This window comes from Phaenicophaeus curvirostris, chromosome 2 (assembly GCF_032191515.1).
Source record: "Phaenicophaeus curvirostris isolate KB17595 chromosome 2, BPBGC_Pcur_1.0, whole genome shotgun sequence".
NCBI classification, from domain to species: Eukaryota; Metazoa; Chordata; class Aves; order Cuculiformes; family Cuculidae; genus Phaenicophaeus; species Phaenicophaeus curvirostris.
In genome coordinates, this window is record NC_091393.1 from 71,850,186 (window position 1) to 71,872,366 (window position 22,181).

At 40.5% G+C, this 22,181-nt stretch overlaps 1 protein-coding gene and 2 long non-coding RNA genes across 4 annotated transcripts in view; 2 read left to right on the forward strand and 1 right to left on the reverse strand.

Annotated features, from left to right (window-relative positions):
* Positions 1–12,190, forward strand: part of ZNF318 (zinc finger protein 318) — a 28,562-nt gene extending 16,372 nt beyond the window's left edge. The window contains exons 5-11 of one of the 2 annotated variants that reach the window (XR_011337019.1): positions 1,245–1,344; positions 2,120–2,406; positions 5,308–5,511; positions 5,985–6,084; positions 7,121–7,239; positions 7,684–11,831; positions 11,948–12,190. Coding sequence is in view for 1 of the 2 variants with exons in the window: in XM_069852446.1 (XP_069708547.1) it covers positions 1,245–1,344; positions 2,120–2,406; positions 5,308–5,511; positions 5,985–6,084; positions 7,121–7,239; positions 7,684–11,139 (4,266 nt within the window). In the remaining variant the exon portion in view is untranslated. Of the gene's footprint in view, positions 1–1,244; positions 1,345–2,119; positions 2,407–5,307; positions 5,512–5,984; positions 6,085–7,120; positions 7,240–7,683 lie in introns of both variants that reach the window. The other variant, XM_069852446.1, reaches the window with a different exon arrangement.
* Positions 12,191–12,845: 655 nt separating this feature from the next.
* On the forward strand, positions 12,846–14,517 carry LOC138718171 (uncharacterized). The gene is made up of 3 exons (XR_011337020.1): positions 12,846–13,147; positions 13,807–13,925; positions 14,111–14,517. It is a non-coding gene; the product is annotated as an uncharacterized lncRNA (long non-coding RNA).
* Positions 14,518–20,493: 5,976 nt separating this feature from the next.
* On the reverse strand, positions 20,494–22,136 carry LOC138717494 (uncharacterized). Its single transcript, XR_011336874.1, has 2 exons — positions 21,912–22,136; positions 20,494–21,754 (listed from the first exon to the last, which is right to left on the reverse strand). It is a non-coding gene; the product is annotated as an uncharacterized lncRNA (long non-coding RNA).
* Between the last annotated feature and the right edge of the window lie 45 nt (positions 22,137–22,181).

Genomic DNA, 22,181 nt, shown 5'->3' on the forward strand with positions numbered 1-22,181 from the left:
TGCTTGCAGGAATAATAATTTCTTCAGGTGACATACCCTGGTAATTTGTCTGTGAATCTTGGCAGAACTTCTAGGTCTTGGTCTGCACTATAGACCTCTTTGGCTTGGGCTTAGTCCACAATTTTTTTTTTTGCTGGGAAGGCTTGGGAGTATAAAAAATAGTGTGCTCCAGTTGATCCCCCTGTGCTGGCAGAAAACTCAAAGTGAGAGAATGTTGTTTTGGTTATTGGGAAAACAAACAAACTTGTAGCATTTAAGATGTGACCCAACTGTGTTGGTAGAACTCCTTCCAGGGTTTACTCCAGGCTGGATCTAGGGATCCTGCCAACATTTACCTTGCCATAGTAGTAGTGATTCTCTAGGGAAGACAAGGCTTTGGGTCAGTTGTTTGTTTGGGGTAAAGTAAAAGTAAAGTAGTAAGTTGTAAGAGCATTGTGGATTTGCCTTTTGAAAAAGGAAGATGGGAAGGAAATTGTAAGAACTTTTCAGATTTCATTGTAGCATATTGCCTGGTTTCTTTACGTGAGAATCAATGAAAACTAGTGAAAAGCAGATTTGTGAGCTTCTCATGTCAGTGTTTACCTTATTGAGGTAAAACACAAACTTCATCCAGATGTTATTAATTTAGGACAGTTACGCCAGCAAGATATATTTGGTGATAAAGTTACAATTGGATGGAAGCTGAAGCCTAAGTAATAGCTAAAAATGGCTGGAGTCAAAGCAGGAGACAAGGTGAAGGGCTGTGAAGTCTTTTGTCACTGACGGAACATACCAGCTGTAGAGATAGCGCATGAGGTTTGAAGAGCCGTTTAGGACTGGTCTTGCTCACCCCTGCAGAAGGTAGTGAGCTGAGCCTAAGTGCCTTGGGAAGTGGTGCAACAAATAAAGCAGTTTTGGGGAGTACACTGTGAAGAAGTTGAGTCACCTTCCCTGGAGGTGTTTAAGGCACAGGTGGACATAAGGGGCATGGTTTAGTGTTTGATAGGAATGGTTGGACTCGATGATCCGGTGGGTCTCTTCCAACCTGGTGATTCTATGATACTATGAAGCATGAGCACATGTTATAGTTACCTGCAGGTACAGAGGAAGAGATGTATTTGTTGTATTGAAGTATTGAGGAATGTTTTGAGAACAGTGAACAGTGTTGTGTGGCTGCCAAATTGACGTTTTGCTGTCATTCTTGCAAGACTGATGAATTTATGTTGGGAATAGAAGAAAATCCAGTCCCCTTCCAATCTGTTTAGGTAATAGAAGAGAGAGAAAAACTGAAGAATGAACGAGAAGCACGGCAGAAGAAGCTTTACTATCTCAAAACTGAATTGGACAGGCTTCGTAAGCAGCAAGGTACAGTGCATCCCCTCTTGCTTTTTTTTTGTTCCACTGGGATGTGTCACAAGACATGGCATCTGCTAGGAGAAGTGAAGACCGGAATAGTAACAGTCTATGGTTTAAAACTAGTATTTTCATACTATAAGCAATGCAGGACTCTTGAGAAAGCACTGACCTAGTTACTCTATTAAAATTAATTCTATCAAAATCTGGCTGTTAACACTGAAGCAAACAGTTACTCTTGCATACTTTTAGGCACCTTGATAGGTTAAGTGCATTACACTTTGTGCATTTTAGTGCTTCTTTAGAAGAAGTGAGAAATAGTAGCTGAAGATGTGTCAGTGTGCCTTTTAATTTTTCATTAATGTTAATTGGAGAATGAGAAGTCCTCTCTAGACAGAGCTAAGTTTTTTGGTTTTAAATCTTTTGCTTGGTTCAAGTAAATACTAATTTCCCTCACCTTTGGAAAATTATGCTTTCAAGTTAGAATGTACAATTAACTTTTTCTTGTTGATTACACAGGGAAATAGTGAATATTAAATTGATTCTTTCTCTTGAGAATCATGGTGCCACTGTTAGGGTTGTGCATTAAGGCAATCTTTATAGAGGTAGATCATGCGGATGTAGTGATGCTGTACCTGAGAGTCAGTTCCATCTTTACAACTACCTACTCAAGATTTAATGGTAATAGTTTATATTAGTATTTTACTTGTTGCTAGAGTAGTTGTACAGATCTTAAGGCAATTTTCCTGTTTCATTTCCAACTCTTCTACTTCCTTGATTGGCTCAGGAGAGATGTTGAGGAAGAAACGTCGTGAGAAGGATGGACACAAAGACCCCTTGTTGGTTGAAGTGAACAGACTACAAGAGAATATTATGAAGGAGATTTCAGAGCTGCATAAAGAATCTGATGCAGCTGACAAGAAGCAGTCTGAGCTTGACAAAGTAGCACAAATCCTGGGGATTAACATATTTGAAAAATCCCGGAAACCATCTGTGGAAACCAAAGATTCCTTGGAAAAGAACAGCAAGTCAGAAAATGCAAAAAATGTGGAGAAAATATCTTCTTCCAATAAGGTAAAGTCTTTTGGCTTGTATGCTAATGATTTTCCCACTAAGAGACAAGAGACTGTTGAGACAGCTGCCCCCAGATGTTTACTAGAGGATCATTTGATGTCATTTGTTATCACACCTCATATGCTGGTTTTGATGGTCCATGCAGGTGACAATCAAGGTATCAGTGTTTATAATTTCCCTCCGGCTTTGTGCAGTTCGGTACCATTTACTGTTCTTGATCTTGGTTTTGCTGAGGTGCTGGTTGGATTGAAGATCGTCATGTGTGTTTGTATTTGTTTGGTCTCAGTGCCATACCAGGAAGACAGACTTTTTTTCTTTGCAACATTTCTGGCATGGCCTGTCAAAGAGGAATGTTTGTAGCAGGAAAGCCCTCTGCAAATTTGGAGCATGTTGGTCTTCTGACTTGGTGATGATGTTAACAAGTCTCAAGACTTACCTATGACTGTCAGCTTAACATGAATTTTATGTACATACTTCGTTTCTCTCTTAAGAAATGTCAGTGTGCATCAGTATGGTCTCTCTGACATGGTCTATACTGCTGAGTGCCAGATATACCAGAACAGACTTACCACATTCCAGAAGGCTGTTTTGACTTTAGAAATAGTGTATGATAGTGACATCTGAAAGGTAATGCATGCAGTCAGGAGATTAATTATCCTGCTTTTCAGATGTTTATTCAAATATGAAGCTGAGGGAGGTGATTGGAGATGGAAAATGCTTTTTGTGTAGGCCTTACTGTTTTTTTTCTGCAGAGAAGAAAATGTAAGTAGGTTAGGAGATAACTTCTTACAAAGTCACTCAGATCTGTGGATTCTGTAAACTTTTACTTATGCTTCATCCTGGTCTGGTGCAGAGAATTTATTAGATGTCTTTCATTTCAAAGCTTGCTTTTCTGTTTTGTTTTTGTTGTTTCTCGAAACATTGCTGAAGTTTAGTATCCACTCACTTTTACAAATTGTTTGCTTCAGTCCCCATATTGTACAAGGAACGTAGGTAACAATGTCTGTTAAATCCTACATTGCATTAAGTTATGTTGTTTTCTTTTCTTGAGACATGGTATGTGTGAATATATTTTTCATTATTTTAACTTTCTTTGTTTGTATTGTCCACAGCCATAATGACTTGATCCTCTTTTTATAGGTCCTCATTTTAACACTGAAAATGTTGAATTCTAATCAGGAACGTTTAATATTTTTAGATACCTGTAGGCATATAAGTCTTGGTCTCAAGGATTCACTTTGTAATTCTGATTGTTAACTTTTTTAATGAAAAGAAAGATGGTGCAGGCCTTTTGACATGGAGATTGCTTGACTCTGACAACCTGAGGGCAAAGCTGCATGCCTTTCTGCTTATTTGCAAGCTACTTCGTGGTCCCTTGCTGCTGAACTTGTGTCTGTGTGTTACATTGTCAGTGGAGAAGTGAAGCTGGCTTTGTACTAAACAGACAAATCTTCCCTTTTGGGTTCTAAATAGCAGTAAATTATAAAGACATCTTTGAGCAGAGGTGAAGCACAAACTGGACTTAAGACTTGGCTGTCATGTATCTATGTGAGAAGCTTTGTCTTTTTAAAGTTCTGATTGAAGTAGTATTTTTATAGGATATGTTGAGTGGGGGTATGTCTGTAAGTAACAAACAATGACACTTCTTGGACATGATGAACATCCTTCCATGCACTTTCTGCAGATCTTAAGTTCATCTGCTCATTGTTTAGGAGAACGTCAGGTTTGCTATGTTCTTGCAGACTGAATGTGTGCAAATATTTACTGGGTCACTTCTTACTCTGACACCATGAACTGGATTCTACTCGGATATGGCCATCTGTGGATTGTGTGGTGGCCTGGCTATTTCTTCGTTGTTTGATTTAAATTGTATGTTGTGTGGAGTGATGTCAATAGGAGAGAATCTATTCCTGTTTATCAAAAGGAATTTAAAATAAGGCAGATGATATATAACAGTTTTGAATCTGCTTAAGTAAATTTGTTCAATGCTGATAGTGAATAACTTGGCAATCACGCAACTGACTCAGGTTTGCTAAGTTAACATGGTGTTCTTTCCAGACTGCCATGCAGATTAGAAATGGTAACATACTGGGCTTTCAGCCATTGAAAGTGTAACTCAAAGCTCAAAATACACCTAGTACTATCATAATCTAAATTAGTACAGCTTATTCATGATCTATTTCAGGATTTACTTACTTTGCTACTCTTGCCAGTGTTAGCATAGTATTAATTTTGACTAGAGTTCTGAAGTGTCTGTGTACCACTGTATGGCGTCTTTCTGTACAAATTAATGTAAGTGCAAATACCACGTTTAAATCAAAACAGCTTATATATGCGCTTAAGTAATTAACAAAACACTACCTTTCTGTTATTGCTAAGCAACAAGTCTTCTGGAGAATTCAGGAACTCTCAAACAACCTGTTGAAGCTGATTGAATTAAATACTTTTAGTCAACTAATTCTTACTTCCTTTTTCATTCTGCTTTCATCCAAGCTACTTTTATAGTAACTTACGAATTCTTCTAGAGGAACCATTTTAGGTCGCCTGGGGACTGTTTGGCTAGTAAATAAATTGGAATATTCAGATCTTTATGTGAATATCATAAAATAGGAAGGGTGCATGCCATAGGGAATTGGTTTTTTTGGTTCCTTGATTACCTACACCATCCAGCCATTACACCTGGGAGCCTTATTGGAAGCTCTTCACTGTGGCCACGCAGCATCTTAGTCGGCAATACCAGCTCTCTGAAACAGTGGAATTAGCCGGGGCGCTGAAAAGCAGGTGATATATATTTTTATTTTTTTGGTGTGTGTGGCTTCTGCTGGAGGCAGGTTCTGAGTTCTAAAGCATTATATCTGTCCTGCTTTGTCTTAGAGAAGTGTTTCCTTTTGTTCAATTTAGGAGTCAAAAACTACTAATGAAAAACCCAGAGGCAGAAGTCCGAAGCCAGCAGAATCCTCTTCACAGCCCTCCAAACATCCTTTCCAGTTGGCCAATATTTATGAATATTATGATGCAGGGAACCACTGGTGCAAAGACTGCAATACCATCTGCGGGACCATGTTTGACTTTTTCACACACATGCATAATAAGAAACACAGACAGGTATGTTGCAGGCTTCCTTCACTAAGTGCTCTTCATATTGCTATAAATAATAACACTAAAACATGCATCACAGAACTACATTTTACAAGAGTATTGATGGACCCAAGAGTTGCTTGTCAGATTATTTTTCCCTAATGTTGGACTTCAGCAGTTCAAGCAGCTACCAGTGTGTTCCCACTGCTATAAGTGGGGCCTGTGTTCAGTTCACTAGGGAACTAGCATTTGCTACTCGTGTTTCATATGTTTACCTGGTCTTTGCTATCATTTGTGCTTTACCCTTTTCACAGGTTATTTTTTCATTATAAGTTGCAAAATAGGAGGGGAAAGAGAGGCAAACATAGTTCCTATAAATATTTGCACGTTGATTTTAATGTTCAGTGTTCTGAAAGGATGTTAAAAAAGGAAAAAGACAAGTGTACTTGCCTTGCTAGTGTAATATATGAGCCTGTATACCTCTGTCACTGTGCAAATAGACCCTGGATCCTTACAACAGACCTTGGGCTTCGAAGACCCAGAGTGAGACCAAACAAGACTCCATAAAACGCATTGATAAGATAACTGTTCCTGCCAAAGGTATGTGATTTTTTTCTTTTAACTTGGGTATCATCTCCCTTTGCTCTCCATCAAGTTTTTGTTGCTTAGAAAAAGGATTTTAAAAACTTTACCTTGCTATAGGAGCACATATAGATAGTTTACTATTATGTAAAAGGCAAATGATTTAATTACCTGTTTGTTCTTGTGGAAAAGGTCATGAAGCAAGAGTGTAGGAAAACATAGCATGGCTCCTTCTCTCCTTTTTAAGAGTTCTGGTTTTTAGTTTGAATACTAGGTGACTTTTTCTTTCTCCAGTGTAGTTCTGAAGTGATTTTTGCTACCATATTTAAATTCAGAAAATGACCACAAGAGCTTGCTGTGTTTGGGCAGATCTTGTGTAGTACTCCACACATTCTAGCATCAGACTGCTCCATTCAGTACGTTTTTAGTAAAGGTGTCTCTGAAAAATCACTGATGGGTACTTCATAGAGCAGGGATACAGAGTATCTGAGAAAGCCTTATGGAAGGGGTTGTAAGTGATTTGAAAATTAATATAACATTTGAATTCTGAATGTCTAAATTGTCCTGCCAGTGATCAATCTCAGTCTATTAATCTGTTACATATTTCTAGTAGTGCCCACTAAAGAAGATTCTGAAACGTTTTAGATAACTGCAGCTGGTTCTGTAGGCACAAGGATGCAGTCTTGCTGAACTTGAGTGAAAATACTTATGTTCTTTTTATAAACTGGATGTTTATTCGAGCAGACTATACCCCAAAGATGGAAAATAGATTAAGACTGTAGGAAATGTTAACCTACTTGAAAAGGGGATAGCCTTAATGTGATGATGAGCTCTAAAATAATCTCCATCATAGTAATCAAGCTTCTTCACTTTATGTGAAGCTCCTTGTATTGGTGTTTCCCATACTGTAAGCATGAGGAGAGCAGCTTTAACTGTTCCAAAAGGAACATTATTAGACGTTTTGCTGTTGTCCTTTGATATGTTTATCTGGCTTTGCTAAGAGCTTGCATTTATTAAGTTTTGTTTCTCTGATCATTTTCTTCGGCCTTTTCAGGCTCTGAGTTTCTGATTCCCATCACTGGATATTATTGCCAGCTCTGTCATGAATTTTTTGGAGATCAGATCTCAGCAGAGCAGCATGTGAAAAGTCATCCTCACAATGAGAAGTATAAGGTTGGTAATGAGTGTATCTGGAGTGAGTCATTCCTTACGTTAGCTCCTACTTGTTTTGTTTTCCTTTCCTGAAGAATGGCATTTGACTCCTCAGAGTATATTTATGTGGTTATCTTCACTACGTTCTACTGAACTAAATAAGCAGAACTTCCCACTACACAGACACTAATCTTTCATCTGCATGGGGCTAAAATGGTGCATAAGTCCCAATGTTGATTTTCAAGCTCTTCTGTGAAGTGGCAGCACTGCTGCAAGCCACCACTCACTTTGCATTAAATTTCAGAACCTGGAGTTTGCACCATCTCAGTTTCTTGGTTGGAAGTTCTCTGCTCTCTTAGTGTTGAGATGGCACTTAGGGAACAAGTCAAAACTATTACAGAGCTGAATTTATTTATTTATTTTTCATGGAAACGGTGGCTAAAATTGTGCTATTTATCTCCACAGAAATACATAGATGAAAACCCACTCTATGAAGAGAGGAGGAATCTAGATCGTCAAGCAGGACTGGCTGTAGTTCTGGAAACAGAGCGCAGGCGGCAGAGTGAGCTGAAACGGAAACTAGATGAGAAACAGAAAGAAGAGAAGGATGAGAAGAAAACAAAAATAATAAAGAAAGAGGAAGCAAAGAGTATCCCAGAGCTTGGAGAAGGGACTACTGAAACTCAAGGAAAAATAGATTCTTCTGGGCGCAAAATGGGTATCAAGCTTAAACTGAAGAAGGAAGATAAGAAGGAGGACAAAAAAGAAGAAACGAAAGAGGAATCTAAAAAGGAATCACCAAGTCAGACTTCATTTGGGAAATTCAGCTGGAAAAAAACTGAGAGAGATGATAAAACCCCGGGAGGACCTATTCCAAAGGAGGAGAGTACAGAAGGAAACAAAGAGGAGAGCAAGTGTCAGTCTGGGAAACCCCATGTCAAGCCCATTGAAATCAAGCTGTCTGGGAAAACTGTTATTCCGCACACTAGCCCATGGACACCGGTTGTGTCCACGTCAACACCAGCAAAAATCCTACCCAATATATCAGTCCCCACCATGATTTTCAAGAAGTTTCTACCCAATCTGCCAGTCCCCACCATGATTTTCAGGAAGTCTACTACTGCAACTGTTAGCAAACCAGCACCTTTGAACACCTTTTTATCCATAAAATCCTCTGGAGCTACCACCAAACCACTGCCTGTGGTAAAAGAAACCAGTGCAGATCTTCTGCTGCCTCCAGATATTATCTCAAAGGCTTTTGGAGGAGAAGAAGTAATTTTAAAAGGGGCAGAGGAGGATTTGAAAGCAGCAGAGAAAAATCAGTCTTCTCAGACTTCTGATATTCCACCTCCTCCCCCTCCTCCCCCAGCAGTCCAGCAGGCAGATGTCATCCCTGCAGATGAAGTAGCTCCAGGTGTGTCTGAAAATGAACAGACAATGCTGGCAATGCCTGTGAGACCCCCTCCACCACCACCCTCAACTGCTTTCAGTGAACAGGCAAAAAAGGTAGAGAAGCGAAACTCTTGCTTGGCCACAGCCAATGCTAAAGATCTCTATGATATTTTCTACAGTAGTGGTGGAAAGGGTTCGGCTGACAGCAAGCTTGCAAGTTCTGCACTTCCAAACGGGGAAAACGCTAACCTAACAAAACTTGCAGACTTATCTGCAAACATTAGAACAAATAATAGCTCATTGTCTTTGAAAGATAATTCTGAGAATGCGGCTACTGAAGTTAGCCAAGTCCATTCAGCTGATAGAAGCTCAAAACTGGAGAAAACTGATATTCAGGAGACTTCAGTACTTCATACTGACATGAGCCCTGACATGGAAAATGGTATTCAGAAAAATGAAGGTAAAAAATTTCAGACTCCTCTTTCAACAGATCTTTGGACTAAGTTGAAAGAAGATTCATCCCAGTGTAATAATCAGTTAACAGGGAGTTGGGTTCTTGGTGAGGATCGGGCTGAAATGAACAAGAAACCACTTCAGCCTCAGGTTTCAGAAATGCTGGTCACAGAACTGCCAGAAACAAAACCTGCTTCTGGTATCCATACGCCTGCAGAAATTGGACTTGTGGGTATAGGAGGTAGAGAGGAGGTAGGCAGTCAGGAATTCTGTGATCTGCAGAAAACAGAGGTCCAAGAGAAAGTTGGACAGGAAGTTGCAAATAAAACTGCAGTTACTAACACAAATGTTCCTTGTACCTTGGAGAAAGATGCAGAGATGGAAGCAGTAAAGCCTGAGCTTAACCTATATCCAAAATCTTTGTTATGTGAAACAAAGAATGACATTAAAAATTCGGGAAATTCCCATTTGATAGAGGAAAGGTTAAGTGATAACTGTAGAACTCACTCAGAAACTGATAGTCCAGACTTGCTCAGTGATTCTCAAAACTCTTCAAAAAAAAAGCCTTTAGTGGCAGTAATGACAGAGCAGAATTCTATTGATGCCTCCTTAAAAGATGTAGAACCAAAAAGTGTAGCTTTGGAAGTATCTCAGCCAGGAATCCTTGACAAAGCTCCCCGAATTTCAGAGACACAAAATGTGATTTCAGAATTGACAAGAAATCCTGGGGAGTGGGACACTTCCAGAACTAGTAATGGGGAAGAACAGGTCACCACAACCCATTCTTGTTCTGAAAGTGGTTGGGATCTATCAAATACTCCAAATATAGAAATAAAAACTGGTTCTAGTGAAGTCAGTGCATTAGAATTGACAGAGGTACAACCAGACACATTTCTTGCCAACACAGAAACTAGGAGTAACATATTAGAAGCTAAAGAAAAAGTTCAACCTGACCCTTCAGGCCATGCAGTATTAGATAACCAAACCCAAAGCCAGGAAGTTACATGGTTAGTCAATGCCTGCTCTGCAAACATTGTTGAGCTCAGATCCGGTGTAGAATTAGTAGTTGAAGTTGAAAAAAAATCATTAGGACACACTGGATCTGATGTAACGTTAGATAATGGTTTTATCAAGGGAGATACAAAAGAAGTAGGGACTGGAGGTTTTTCAAGGAGTCACTCTGGTCTTGTTCAAGAGTCAGTAGTTGCTTTATCAGCAGATTTCCCTAGGGAACATCTTTTGGAAGAAGCTGTGCGCTCCCCAGAATCAAAGCATGAGGTTGTAAGAACCTCAGCAGCCAGTTACTTCCATCTGAATACCACTCACTCAGGATCGAATACCAAGCAATCTGAAAGTCTCTCCGCAAATGATTCTGTGGATAATAAGAACGTTTCTTTGATATCAGAAGATGTGAAACACAGTGAGTCTCCCTCTGAGAAAGCAGAGCTTGAGTTCAAAAGCACTGATTTCAGTTTGGGAGATAGTAAGGTAAAACACGAATGTTTCAGCATCCTTACAGCAGGACTTTTAAATGAGAATGTGGAAGAAATCTCAAAACTAGAAACTGTTGCATCCATTAGACTGGAGTCCAGTGAACTTAAGAAGCTGGGCATTGAAAAAACAGTGGACAAAACAGAGATTACTCATTTTGCTACATTGACTTCTGGTAGTCGGGAAGATAACTTTTGCAAACAGATTTCTCAAGCAGCTATGCCACAGCTTGGATTGCAGTCCTCAAATAGTAACACTACAGAAGTCATGCCGGTTCTAGAAATGCAGGGCATTTCTCCGATGTCTGAAACCCTTTTACAAGTGGAGGAGAGTAAAGGTTGTGCTGCTGAAATGCTCTCACTGAGTTGCGATGGAGGTAGCACAGAAGGCCAGGCTTCTGGGTGCATGGAAACTCTCTGTCCTGGACTCAAAAAAACACACAGAAAGGAGCATGGCTCAGGAGGCAAGGGAGTATGCACCATCCAGAGCAAGAAGACTGAGCAAACAGAAACTTCTGACAGTAGTTTGGAAGCTACAACAAGTTCAGGAATCACTGAAAGCTTAGCAGAAAGCCCAGTGGGTTGAAGTGAACCCAGCCAGTCCCAATATTTGAGGAGCCAGAGCTGGGAATATGTATATGGTTTTTGTTTGTTTTTTTTTTTTTTTTGTTCCAGGTGAGGGTTTTGGGTGTTTTTTGCATCCTGTGCTCGGACTTGACTGAAGTGAAACTCACATCATCGGAAACCAGACACATTTTTATTCTGTACATAATTAATTGTGTAAAATGTTTTTTCATGTGAATTTTTTTGCCAATTTATTTTCTACACTCTGCTATTAAAACGGAATCTGTCATTTATAATGCGTGCGTCTTTGTTGTTTATTTTGGGGGCTTTTATTATTTGACCATTCTTGGATGATTTCCAGCTCACCCTGTTTGTGTCAGTAGCACCGTGAGTAGCCCAGCCACTGGGACAAGCTCAAGAACAGCAATTTAGAACTTGAGGAAATGGAGACTTGCAGAAGAGCTAAAACTGAAAGTTTCTTTAAACTGTAATGCATGGTTTTGTTTACTTTTGTTGTTTGAAATGCAAGAATGTTATTAGAGTTGATTTTTTTTTGTTCGTTTGTTTATCTGTCTCTGTGATTTGTAATTACTGTTGTATTTCATCTGTACTTAAGCTGTTTCACTGTATTGTATAAGCACATGTATGGATGCCACATCACTAAGCAAGGGGAGAAAATCTGTCCGACTGGCTTTTAGAGAAGAAGACTAATCGGTAAGGCTCTGTGGCCTGACATCTGGACCAGACATATTGAGGTCGCTTATGTGGTTTGAAATGGGTTTTTCTTCATTGTATTGTGATCCAGTAACTATTTGTGTTAAATCATTTAGCAGCTGACCAGCTCTGAAGAAGAAGATCAGAACCGTGGTGTCAGGAATTGGACTCGCTTCATGTGATACAGACACATGCATGCCTACCCCGAATGGTCCTTGAGCTATCAAAAGCTCTAGCGTGATGGTTCTCATTTGTAAAGCTTGTTAAAGACTAAAGTATTAAATGTGTTTGCTTGGATAAATATAACGTTTTTATTTGTAAATTGTTTTAAAAAAATAAACATATGGTGGTCAACAAGACTTCCTTCTTGATTTTTTTTCTTAACTCAAAAGTGTTTTATTTCAGTTAGTTTCTAACTCCTGTAGTAGCTGAGAAGATTGAGAAACTGCAGACTATGAAGACATTGACCAGTTAGCCGCCTTGGTAAAAAACCTGATTTATTCCCAGCTGAAGTCAATGAAAGAACTACTGTCAACATCATCAGTGGAAGTTTGTTTGAAGTCATGAGCCCTGTGTAAAGCTCCAGGTGGGGGGTCAGGGGCAGAACCCAAGCAGAGTTCATATTTCTGTAATCACCACCAGCATGTGGACAGCCAGATTGGGGAAAATTACCATTTTTCTTCGGTTTCCATGACTGTGTGCGAAGAAGGTATGAAACATTTTTCAGAATCACTGTAGTAGTTTTCATATTATAAATGTAAGAACTACTTAAGGTGAATTTGGAAATAATAGTATTAATGTTCAAGTCACCAAAAAAAAAAGGGAAGAGGCTTTTGAGAAAGGCTTTTTGAGCTGTTTTTACAATGTGAAGCAGTTACTGCATTGAATATGAGAAGTCTTTGTTAGTATTGTTGCCCTACTTTCTTCAAATAACAATTTGCTATCAAAATGAAAGAAAGGTTTAACATGTTTTGATACTTTTAAAATGGAGTTGGGTAATGATTAGAGATTGCTTACATCCTGGTTTATTAAAACGTCCTTTGTATTTGTTTCTCAGTTTTCTTTTGCAAATGTTTTTTTATTATATATCTGAGTTTATTTGTATCCATTTGACAGCTAAAATTCCCCCCTCCTCCCCATTTTCTCTCCCAGTTTCTTCAGTGAAGTGCCTGGTCTCTTGCAAATCCACAGAGGAACAAGGGAGCTGATTTTCTTGCCTGCCTTGTATTGAGGGATATCAGTACAGGGAAGGCTGATTGTTTTGTGCAGTTCTGCGGTTTGGGTGGTGCTGTTTTGGAGTACACACATGCCTTTGGGTTAGTTTTCTTTTGCAGATTGGTTTTTATGAAGGTATCTCTGCAAGCAACAGCAAAAAATCATTTGGACAATCGTCATCTTCAGGCAACCTTATTCAATGCTGTGTTACCTGTGTGGGACATACTCTTGATTAACTTTATTTTTGGGGGAAGGACATAAATATAAATCAAATATCCTTGTTATCTGCTCATCCTCATTTGTTTCAACAAGTATTGGTAGTGTTCTGGCTGGCCATGAATTGAGAGCAGCTATCACCAAAGGAAAGGAAGAGCATTGCATATAAGAAACTGAGAATTGTTACCTCTTATTTGTTTTCAGCTTTCCAGAAGCTGAACCTTCCTGTTGTACAAATTAAACAGTACTTTTCTTCATGCCCTTTATTCAAATAATTGTCCTTCTGTTCCTGGATGGAGTAGGGCACTACTCCATGCTGGAAGAAAGATTAATTTGTTCTTTTTTTGAGGTAGGAGTCAAAGGTACTTCTGGAACCGCTGGAATGGACAAGAACAAAATGGATAGTGTAGATGGTATCTAGGCAGGTTGGTAGACAAAGGCTTTTTACATTGTCTTGCAATTTCATGAAATGGCATATGTTTTTTATTTATGTATTCTTTTTTGATTTTTTTGTGTTTGTTTTTTGTTTTGCTGTGGTTTCCAGAGGCATGCAGTAATGATTTATCCCCTCTGCTGGCAGAGCTGTAGCGTAGTGCCCTGACTGAGAAGCCTTAAGTTCAAGGCTGGGCTTGCGCTCTTGACTCCAGATCCTCAGGAGGAGAGGTGAGTTTATAGAGGGGATTTGCTTGTGTGTTTGAATGGTGCGATACTTGATCCTTCCTGTCCTAGTTCTCCGAAAGCCATGTAAAGCATAAGAAATTACCTTTCTCCTGATTTTTAGAAAGCTGCTGTTAGGAAGGAAATAAGTATAATTGCAATGTTTCTTTCTTTACATTGCTTCAAAACAGACACAAGTAACTTGTAAATTCAAAGGACAATGGATTAACTCAAAGCTTTCATTTGATGCTGCAACCTTTAGTCTGCTGTAATGGAGGCTGGCAGAAAGGCCTATCTCCTGGATGAAATTTGTTGCAAAACCAAGCTTTTTTAAGAGGCAGTGGAAGATGATCCGTGGAAAAGCTGCTGGCATTCTGTCTGTCTATTTTATGTCCAGGTGTTTTTTTAATACTACTACCAGTTTCTTTTAACATCTGTGGTTGAATTTGGAAAGGAGAAGCAGCCTTCAAATGTTTACGATTTACAGAAAACTTTAAAAGCAAAAGACAAAATTTTAGTTTTAGACAAAATCCTGGTCAGGTATATCTTGCTTCTGGCTTGCTGAAATCTTGGTTTTGACTAAGATGTAACTAAACAGCAGATAAACTTTTTGCAGGGGGTCATTGTTTCTTTATTTTATTTTATACTTTTAAATGGCAGGTGAGCCTGGAAGAAATGCATCAACCAGTGTTCTGTTACTAATTTTTTCCAAATGCATTTGTATCTTAGTGGTAAAAAGTAGTAGATTAAGGTATAAGGTCTCTGCTATTTCTTAAATCTTGCCAAGGGTGGAATTAAATGCCTAATTCCTAGCTAAGGAAGGCTGCCCAAAGATCTGAAATTTTACCCATAGAAACAGGTAGTAGGAAGATTATTTTATTAGCCTGGTAAACTCCAAACTATTTTCAGAAAAAGCAAGTGAAAGTAAGTTATGATAGTGGAAGTTTCTTTAAAAAAAACCAAACCCACAACCATCCACCAAACTGGTGCATCTCAAAGCATGATCAAACTATATTTCTTCAGTGCAAAGGGCAAGAGAAATCACAGGAGACAGGTTTTTATGGTATTACAGAAAGGTAAAAGGAGCAAAATCCTTCCCTGAGACAGAATTCAGTCCTCTTCTGCCTGCCACACAGACTAAGTGCAAACATCCCACTGTGGGAATATAGAGCAGCCATAAAATTGACTTTATGTGACTCTTCTAACTCTATGTAGCACGAAGAAGGGGAGAGATGCAGGCTGTAGTTGCTAGACCATCCTTTCTGTTAGTTGTTTTCAGCTAATATGGATGTATTCCTGACTGTACCTGATTGAGCAAAATAACACAGCTACAGACTTACATTCTGCCTTAGAGCAGAAAACCCGGGCTCCATGTTTAATATTAGTGTATGGGGTTTGTTTTGTGATACCACCTCCACTTTTTGGGCTGTCTTGTTGCTTGCGGTGAGAAGGCTGATTACCATACAGTAGCATTTTTAGACTCTAGTAAAACAAGTCAAGCTGCTGTAATAATTTGTTTGAAGCTGTACAGCAACTGAGGTTGCAGAGATCAGAGCCATCAGAATTGCTGAGTGGTGGAGAACAGTTGAATACCTGTAGGAAATAAAACCTTTATCAGAGCTGCTTTGGGGGAAACAGCCTTCCCTTTTCCAATAAGCAGGCTGAAGAATCTTCAGATTACAGACAGGAGAGCACACACACAAGGTAGTGTTTTCAATTCATAATCAAATATTTTTCTTCAAGAAACTGCTTTTGCGGGAGAGCTTTAACTAGAACCTAGGCGACACTGAAATAAGTACCAATCACTTGGGATAGCACTCTGTCTAAGTAGTTTACAAACTTTAGATGCACGTAGAAGCAGCCCTTCAGGAGCAGTGGTAGCTGTGAAGAATATAAAAAGCCCCGTGACACCTCTCTGGTAAAATGGTAGGGATGATCCTCACATCAGTACTCCCATTAGGTTGTGTTCATCTCCTGTCAGACAGGAAAAACCAGAAATTAAAGGTAAATGCCAAGTAATTAGATGAGAGAAGGACTCATGTATCTATGCACCTGAAAGATACCTATTTAGAAATGCTTTATTAGTGAGCGTTAGTCCATTAGCAAAGGAGTATCAGTCACTATTTTTTTCTTGTAAAAGCTGAAAGCTTAATGCAATTAAACCTATTTAATATGGTGCTTTCCAGATACTATTTAAACTTCATGTCCTCTGCCAGTTAGTTTCACAAAATACATTGCTTTACCAAGTGTACAAAAGAGGTTCAAAACTAGTATGTATTTTTTGGATCTCTAGCCATATCCTCCAAGTTAGGATTACAGAAGTAATTGGCACTTGTATTTCATGCATTCAGTGCCATGAATTCATAGAAGGGATTCAGTGTGGATGGAGGGGGGTGGGTGGAAATCCCATAGCTGCATTTGATACAGTAATTTATAATTCATATTTGATCTCTCTGGTGTAGCAATTAAGGCGTGGACCCCATCGATGAAACAACAAGCGAGATCAACTTTATTGAAAGGATGCAAACCTTACATAGCGTTTCTGTATCCAGTAACAGCTATCCCAGTGAATTTCCACCCGTGAGAATCCCACAGTACAACGATAGAGTGCAACACACTGTTTTCCACAGATATGCCCCTTATCTTCATGTTTTCCATCTAGTGCGTTCTTTCCTTATTAACTTACGGGTCTTAATAAAGATTCCAAGGTCTCAACAAGCTAGCAAGCATAAGAACATCGGCTGTTTGTTCTGTGCTTGTCACTAATATTACGGGTACACCAAGGCATTGGCTGCTTGTCCCAGCATACACGCAATACTGGAATCTTTATGCCTGCACTCTGGTATTTGATGTAATACAGGCATGGCTAGCCTGTTTCAGGCTGGCTATGGTGTCTACAGAAAAGATATCATCCAAGATACTACATGACCTGTAATTATTCCTCTGAGAGTTGAATTTGTGTTTCAGAACGCAAGGCTTACAGGTTGAAAGTTTACTTCAAGTTTGTAAGATGAAACCAACTCCCTTCTTTATAAGGTTAAGATCCTAGATCAGAGCATCAAATACATAGATTTTAGATATCCTAGTTCTTACAAATCTCTTCTCCTAGTCCACTACCTGCATTCACAGTCTGTTCAACTAGAGCTGTTTTCACTCTGTATTAAGCTTGTTAGATTTCTTCCGGACTACATCAAAATCTTTTGGCATTGAAAGCTTTTGATGCAGAGGGGGAAACAATTAGAAGGGCCTCAGATTTGGGAATGTAACCATCAAACCCACCAGATGCTCAGCAAACAGAATTTTAGGATGAGCATTGGGTTTGCTGTAACAAGCCCATTCTCTTTCCTGGCTTTTGGTTAATTTGCACAGGAGCTGAGAAAATGTTATCTGGAACTGCTGGACTTCTGGAATCCTATTCGGAGAAGGTGGGTGCAGAGTTGCATGGTGGGAATGCTATCTCTTTCTCTTCTTTTTGGTGTGGGGGCGTGTTCTTTTCATAATTATTAATGCAGTTAATCAGTGAGTCTTTTTCTATATTCTTAATGGTTAACCATGCTGTCCATGGATATGTCTGTAATGTAAGTTCTTTTGCCAGAATACAAGATGACTGTGTATGTGTGGATGCTTCCTTTCTTTTGATTAAACAGTATTATTTTAAAAACAAACATTAAACTTTAATGAAATAAGACTGGATCCTGCGTGGTGTTTGTTTGAAAATTATTCTCTCAAGAGGAGTAAAAAAAGTGCAGGTTACTTCAAGGTATTAATAGTGGCGAGAAAAGGCAATGGATTTTGAAGCTTCTTGATTCATGGGGTCCTTATGGCCCTACAATAACATAGTCTCTGCTTTAGAGTAGGGAAAAGGTTTTTCAAAATTCCTATCTCAAATCTTAATCTGGAATCTTCTAGCTATTTTTAAACACAGCTATCTTGTTAAATTATTCATGCAAACTTTTTTTCGTATTCACAGAAATCCCTTGTTAAATCATTTTGCAGTTATCTCACCTGAGGGAGATGATGCTGTATTCCACCAACAAAAATGTCCTGACGGCAGCTACCAAGCCTGTAAGAGAATAAAGACAAACAACAGACAGCTTGTTTGGGGTTTTTTGCATAGTTTTATCAAAGCTGTTGATAATTCTAGAAAATAACGTGTAAGAGGTTGCTTCACAGTGTGTAGATGGGCCCATCTTGCTTTATGTCTGTGATGAAAAAACCCCACAAACTAGTTTGCTGATGTTGCTCAGGGAAGGGGAACATTTTGTAAATATTTATTTTCCCCACACAAGGTCCACACAGTGCCAACTTGTTATCTAGCAGCAGTGCCTGATAAAAAGTCTTACCCATCCGTATAATCTTAAGTATTGAATTGTCAGCCCTCAGCGTGCTTTTGTGTTACAAATCACCTTTACCTTTCTCCTTCCTTAATTTGCTACTGCAGAGGCTGACTGGGAAACTAATTACCATAGCACTGACATCCTTTGGCTAATAGAGGTGTAATGCAAGGAGTGATTCGGATATCCTGTCTAGAAGAGATTGCCTCTACTGTCATTCCTTTCTTCAGTAACCAAAGCAGCAGAGTAGCAAGAGATTCAGCTGCTCCAGAAAATAAAATAAACGTGTATTTCAACTGTTTCAACCTGGATTTTCAGCAATAAGGGAGAGAAGTGTTGGCTGGAGTTGCTAAACCTGGTAACCTGGCAGAGGTGAAGCTGCCTGCAGCTCTGTGTCCCCAGGCCCGGCCAGGAGCAAGGCTGAGTGCGTACTCCCAGTAGGCAGGCATACGTAGAAACACATGTATGCATCTACACATGGCCAGCCACAGAGACACAGCTAAAACCAGAAAACAGCAGTTGTGCAAATGGAAACGGGACCAACAGCATCATCATGGCCCTCTCTTTGGGAGGAAGGTCCTTAATGGAACACGCAGACATGCATACGTGTCCTTCCAGTAACAGGCCCTAGATACTCAGTTTATGCAGCAGTTAGCCCTGGATCCTTGTTCTCTCCAGCTGCAGGCACCTGCTCATACAAGCCCCTGACACCCACTGCCCCACTGGGGTTGCTGGTTTTCAGACCCACCTGCACCCACAAGCAGGCACGGGGACAGTGAATCCCCTCAGTAACTGGCCTCTCATCTCTGATCCTCTCGGGCAGAACCTGATAGGACAGCACTGAGGAAAGTCCAAAGCTGAAAGCAGTTAAAGGCTGGAAGAATATTAAGAGAAGCATCACATGTGCTTCTGTTCTTGATCTTCCCATGGTATTTGGTTTTTGTTAATGCTACCAACAGGTTATTCAGCTAATCAGAGTGTGGTGTGAGCCAGAACTGGCGTTCCTAGGTAGCTCATAAATATAGCTGTATGCCTGGCAGCCTGTGGGAATTTATCTGCAGCACAGTGGCTGGATTCCGCTGCATCCAGGCCCTCTGGAAAAGTTGCATCCTCCTCAGAGGAATCAGTAAAAACTTCATTCGCGATACGAAAGTGATTAGCAGCACTTTAATGTGCACACTTTGCACCTTGTAACACAAAGTTTGTTTCATGCTGCTCCATAGCTGCAGATTTCAGGATGCCTCTCTCATGGGTTTTTTTGACAACCACAGAGTTAACAGGCAAGACCCGGAGTGGTGTGCTGTAAACACTGTGGAAATTACTTGGCTGCAATGAAATAACCCCCACTTTAAGGTTGCCAGCTTTGGCTGGGTTTGTTACAGACGTAACGTTTACACTATCAGGGTGTGTATCTTCAAACTCAGTGACCCATTCCAGGCAAGTTCAACAAGCCTCCTTTGTGATGGCAGCAGGTCCTTTTGGTGAAGCAAATACAGGAACAACCAGAAATGCCCATACTATTCCTTTCATGATAAACTTTTAGTCTTTAAGAGGTGGTTTTCCCCTAAATGTGTAGATTGACCTGAACCAGCGGCTGAGCCATCTGTTAGTGAAGAATCTCTTCTTTGTAGCCCTTTGAGGTACTGTTTCTTTGTACTTCTACTTATCACGAGGCTACACTCCCTATTTGACTGCAGCTTTTCTTCTTTATGCCTGCCAAGGGTTTTTTAATGAATTAAGGGCAGCCAGGACTCCTCTGGAACATCACCTCACTGCTCTTGATGGACTGGGATTATTTTTGGCACAAACGCTTTTGGCTTTCCCTGCCGTGGCCTGACCATTACAACACACCCATCATTCTTATCCACATTTCCTTTTTAGTAGTGATGTCCTCTCTGCCATGTCCCAGGCAATATGGCAATGCTGACTAAGAGAACTAAGAAGAGAAAGCGAAATCATCCCCTATAATCCTATGGAGTCTTCCATTATTAATGATGCATCTTTATCCACATGCATAGCTTCCTCCTTGAAGATGCTGGCAATGGTGCAGCTGAGAAAGATGAACACCCCTCCCCTGCCCCCAAAGTTTAAAGTGGTGTTTAAACAGCTGCCAGAGTGTTGCTCTGGGTTTCACTGCCAGCACAAAGCCAAACAGGCTCTGTTATAGCCAGAACAACTTCAGCATCCTATTAGGAAATATTTCTTTACTGAATGTTAAAGGATTTTCACCAGAGAGCGGGTAATTCTAGGCTTGCTTTATTCACAACTCAGTGAGAGGCAAAAGCCCATACAAAATCATCAGACATTTATACATTTTAACATAGCATTATACAATAGGTATTTACTTCAAAAAGTTCTTGGTGTTTTTCCATGTGCTCCTAGCTCTTTATTCTTAACTCGGAATTCCACAAAAATCCACCTTGATAATTCATCTCCATTATCTCGTTTTGATTCTCCCTCAGAAGTGATACTTCAATGGGTCATGTTCCTCCTCCAGTCATAAAAATCTACTGCCTGTATTCTAAGTCTGACATTTCTTCCACAATCTGTTGATTCAGCTGGACTGGGGCTGTACATGGGACAATTGAAGAGTATTCTTTTAGTTGTCATAGAAGATTAATTTCCAGTACCTACTCTTATTATATTCTTAATATAATACTCTATTTATCTCAATCAACTATCAATAATACCTAAGTCCTACATGGATATATTTATCATATTTTCTCATTTCCCTTAACATTGAAAGGGTGGTGAAGCGTTGGAACAGGCTGCCCTAGGAAGTGCTGGAATTACCATCCCTGCAGGCATTCAAAAAACACGTAGACATGACACTTTGGGACATAAAATCATAGAATGGTTTGTGTTGGAATGGACCTTAAAGATCATATAGTTCCAACCCACCTGCCATGGGCAGGGACATGTCCCACCAGACCAGGCTGCCCAAGGCCTCGTCCAACCTGGTCTTGAACACCTCCAGGGACAAGGCATCCACTACTTTTCTGGGTAACCTCTGCCAGTGCCTCACCGCCCTCACTGTAAAAAAAATCTTCCTAATAGATAATGTAAATCTCCTCTGAGCTTAGAACCATTACTCCTCATCCTGTCACTGCACTCCCTGATAAAAAGCCCCTCCCCAGCTTTCCTGTGGGCCCCCTTTAAGTACTAGAAGGCTGCTGTAAGGTCTCCCTGGAGCCTTCTTTTGGCTAAAGACGCCCAACTCTCTCAGCCTGTCCTTGTATAGTAGGTGCTCCAGCCCTCTGATGGTCTTCGTGGCCCTCCTCTGGACTTGCTCCAACAGGTCCATGTTTTTCCCGTGTCGAGGACTCCAGAACTGTACAAATTCGGAGTGGAATAGAGGTGCAGAATCACTTCCCTCAACCTGCTTTTGCTGCAGCCCAGGACACGGTTGGCCTTCTGGGCTGCGAGCGCACATCGCCAGCTCATCTTGAGCTTCTCATCAACCAGCACCCACAGGTCCTTCTCTGCAGGGCTGCTCTCAGTCTGAAAGAGGTGAGCAGCGTTACAGCCCCCCCTTGCCCCCCAGGTTTAAAGTGACTCTTAAAACAGCCGGCAGAGCGTTTCACTGCCAGCACAAAGCCAGGCAGGCTCCGATACGGCCAGCGCTGCTTCAGCGCCCTGTTAGGGAAAATTTCTTTACGGAAGGAGCGGTGAAGCCCTGGCACAGGCTGCCCAGGGAAGTGGCGGAGTCTCCATCCCTGGAGGTGTTCAAGAAGCTGGCGGTTGCACTGGGTGAGCGCTGAAGTCGTTTCCGACCCTGACGATGCTGTGATTCCACAGAAGCCACATCGTGGGGAGGACACCGAGGGGCCGCCACAGCCAGCGCCGCCGTGACACGCGACCTCCCCGGGGCAGAGGCGGGGCTGCTCCTGCCAACGCAGGACGGCCGAGAATTCCTTCCCTCCCTCCC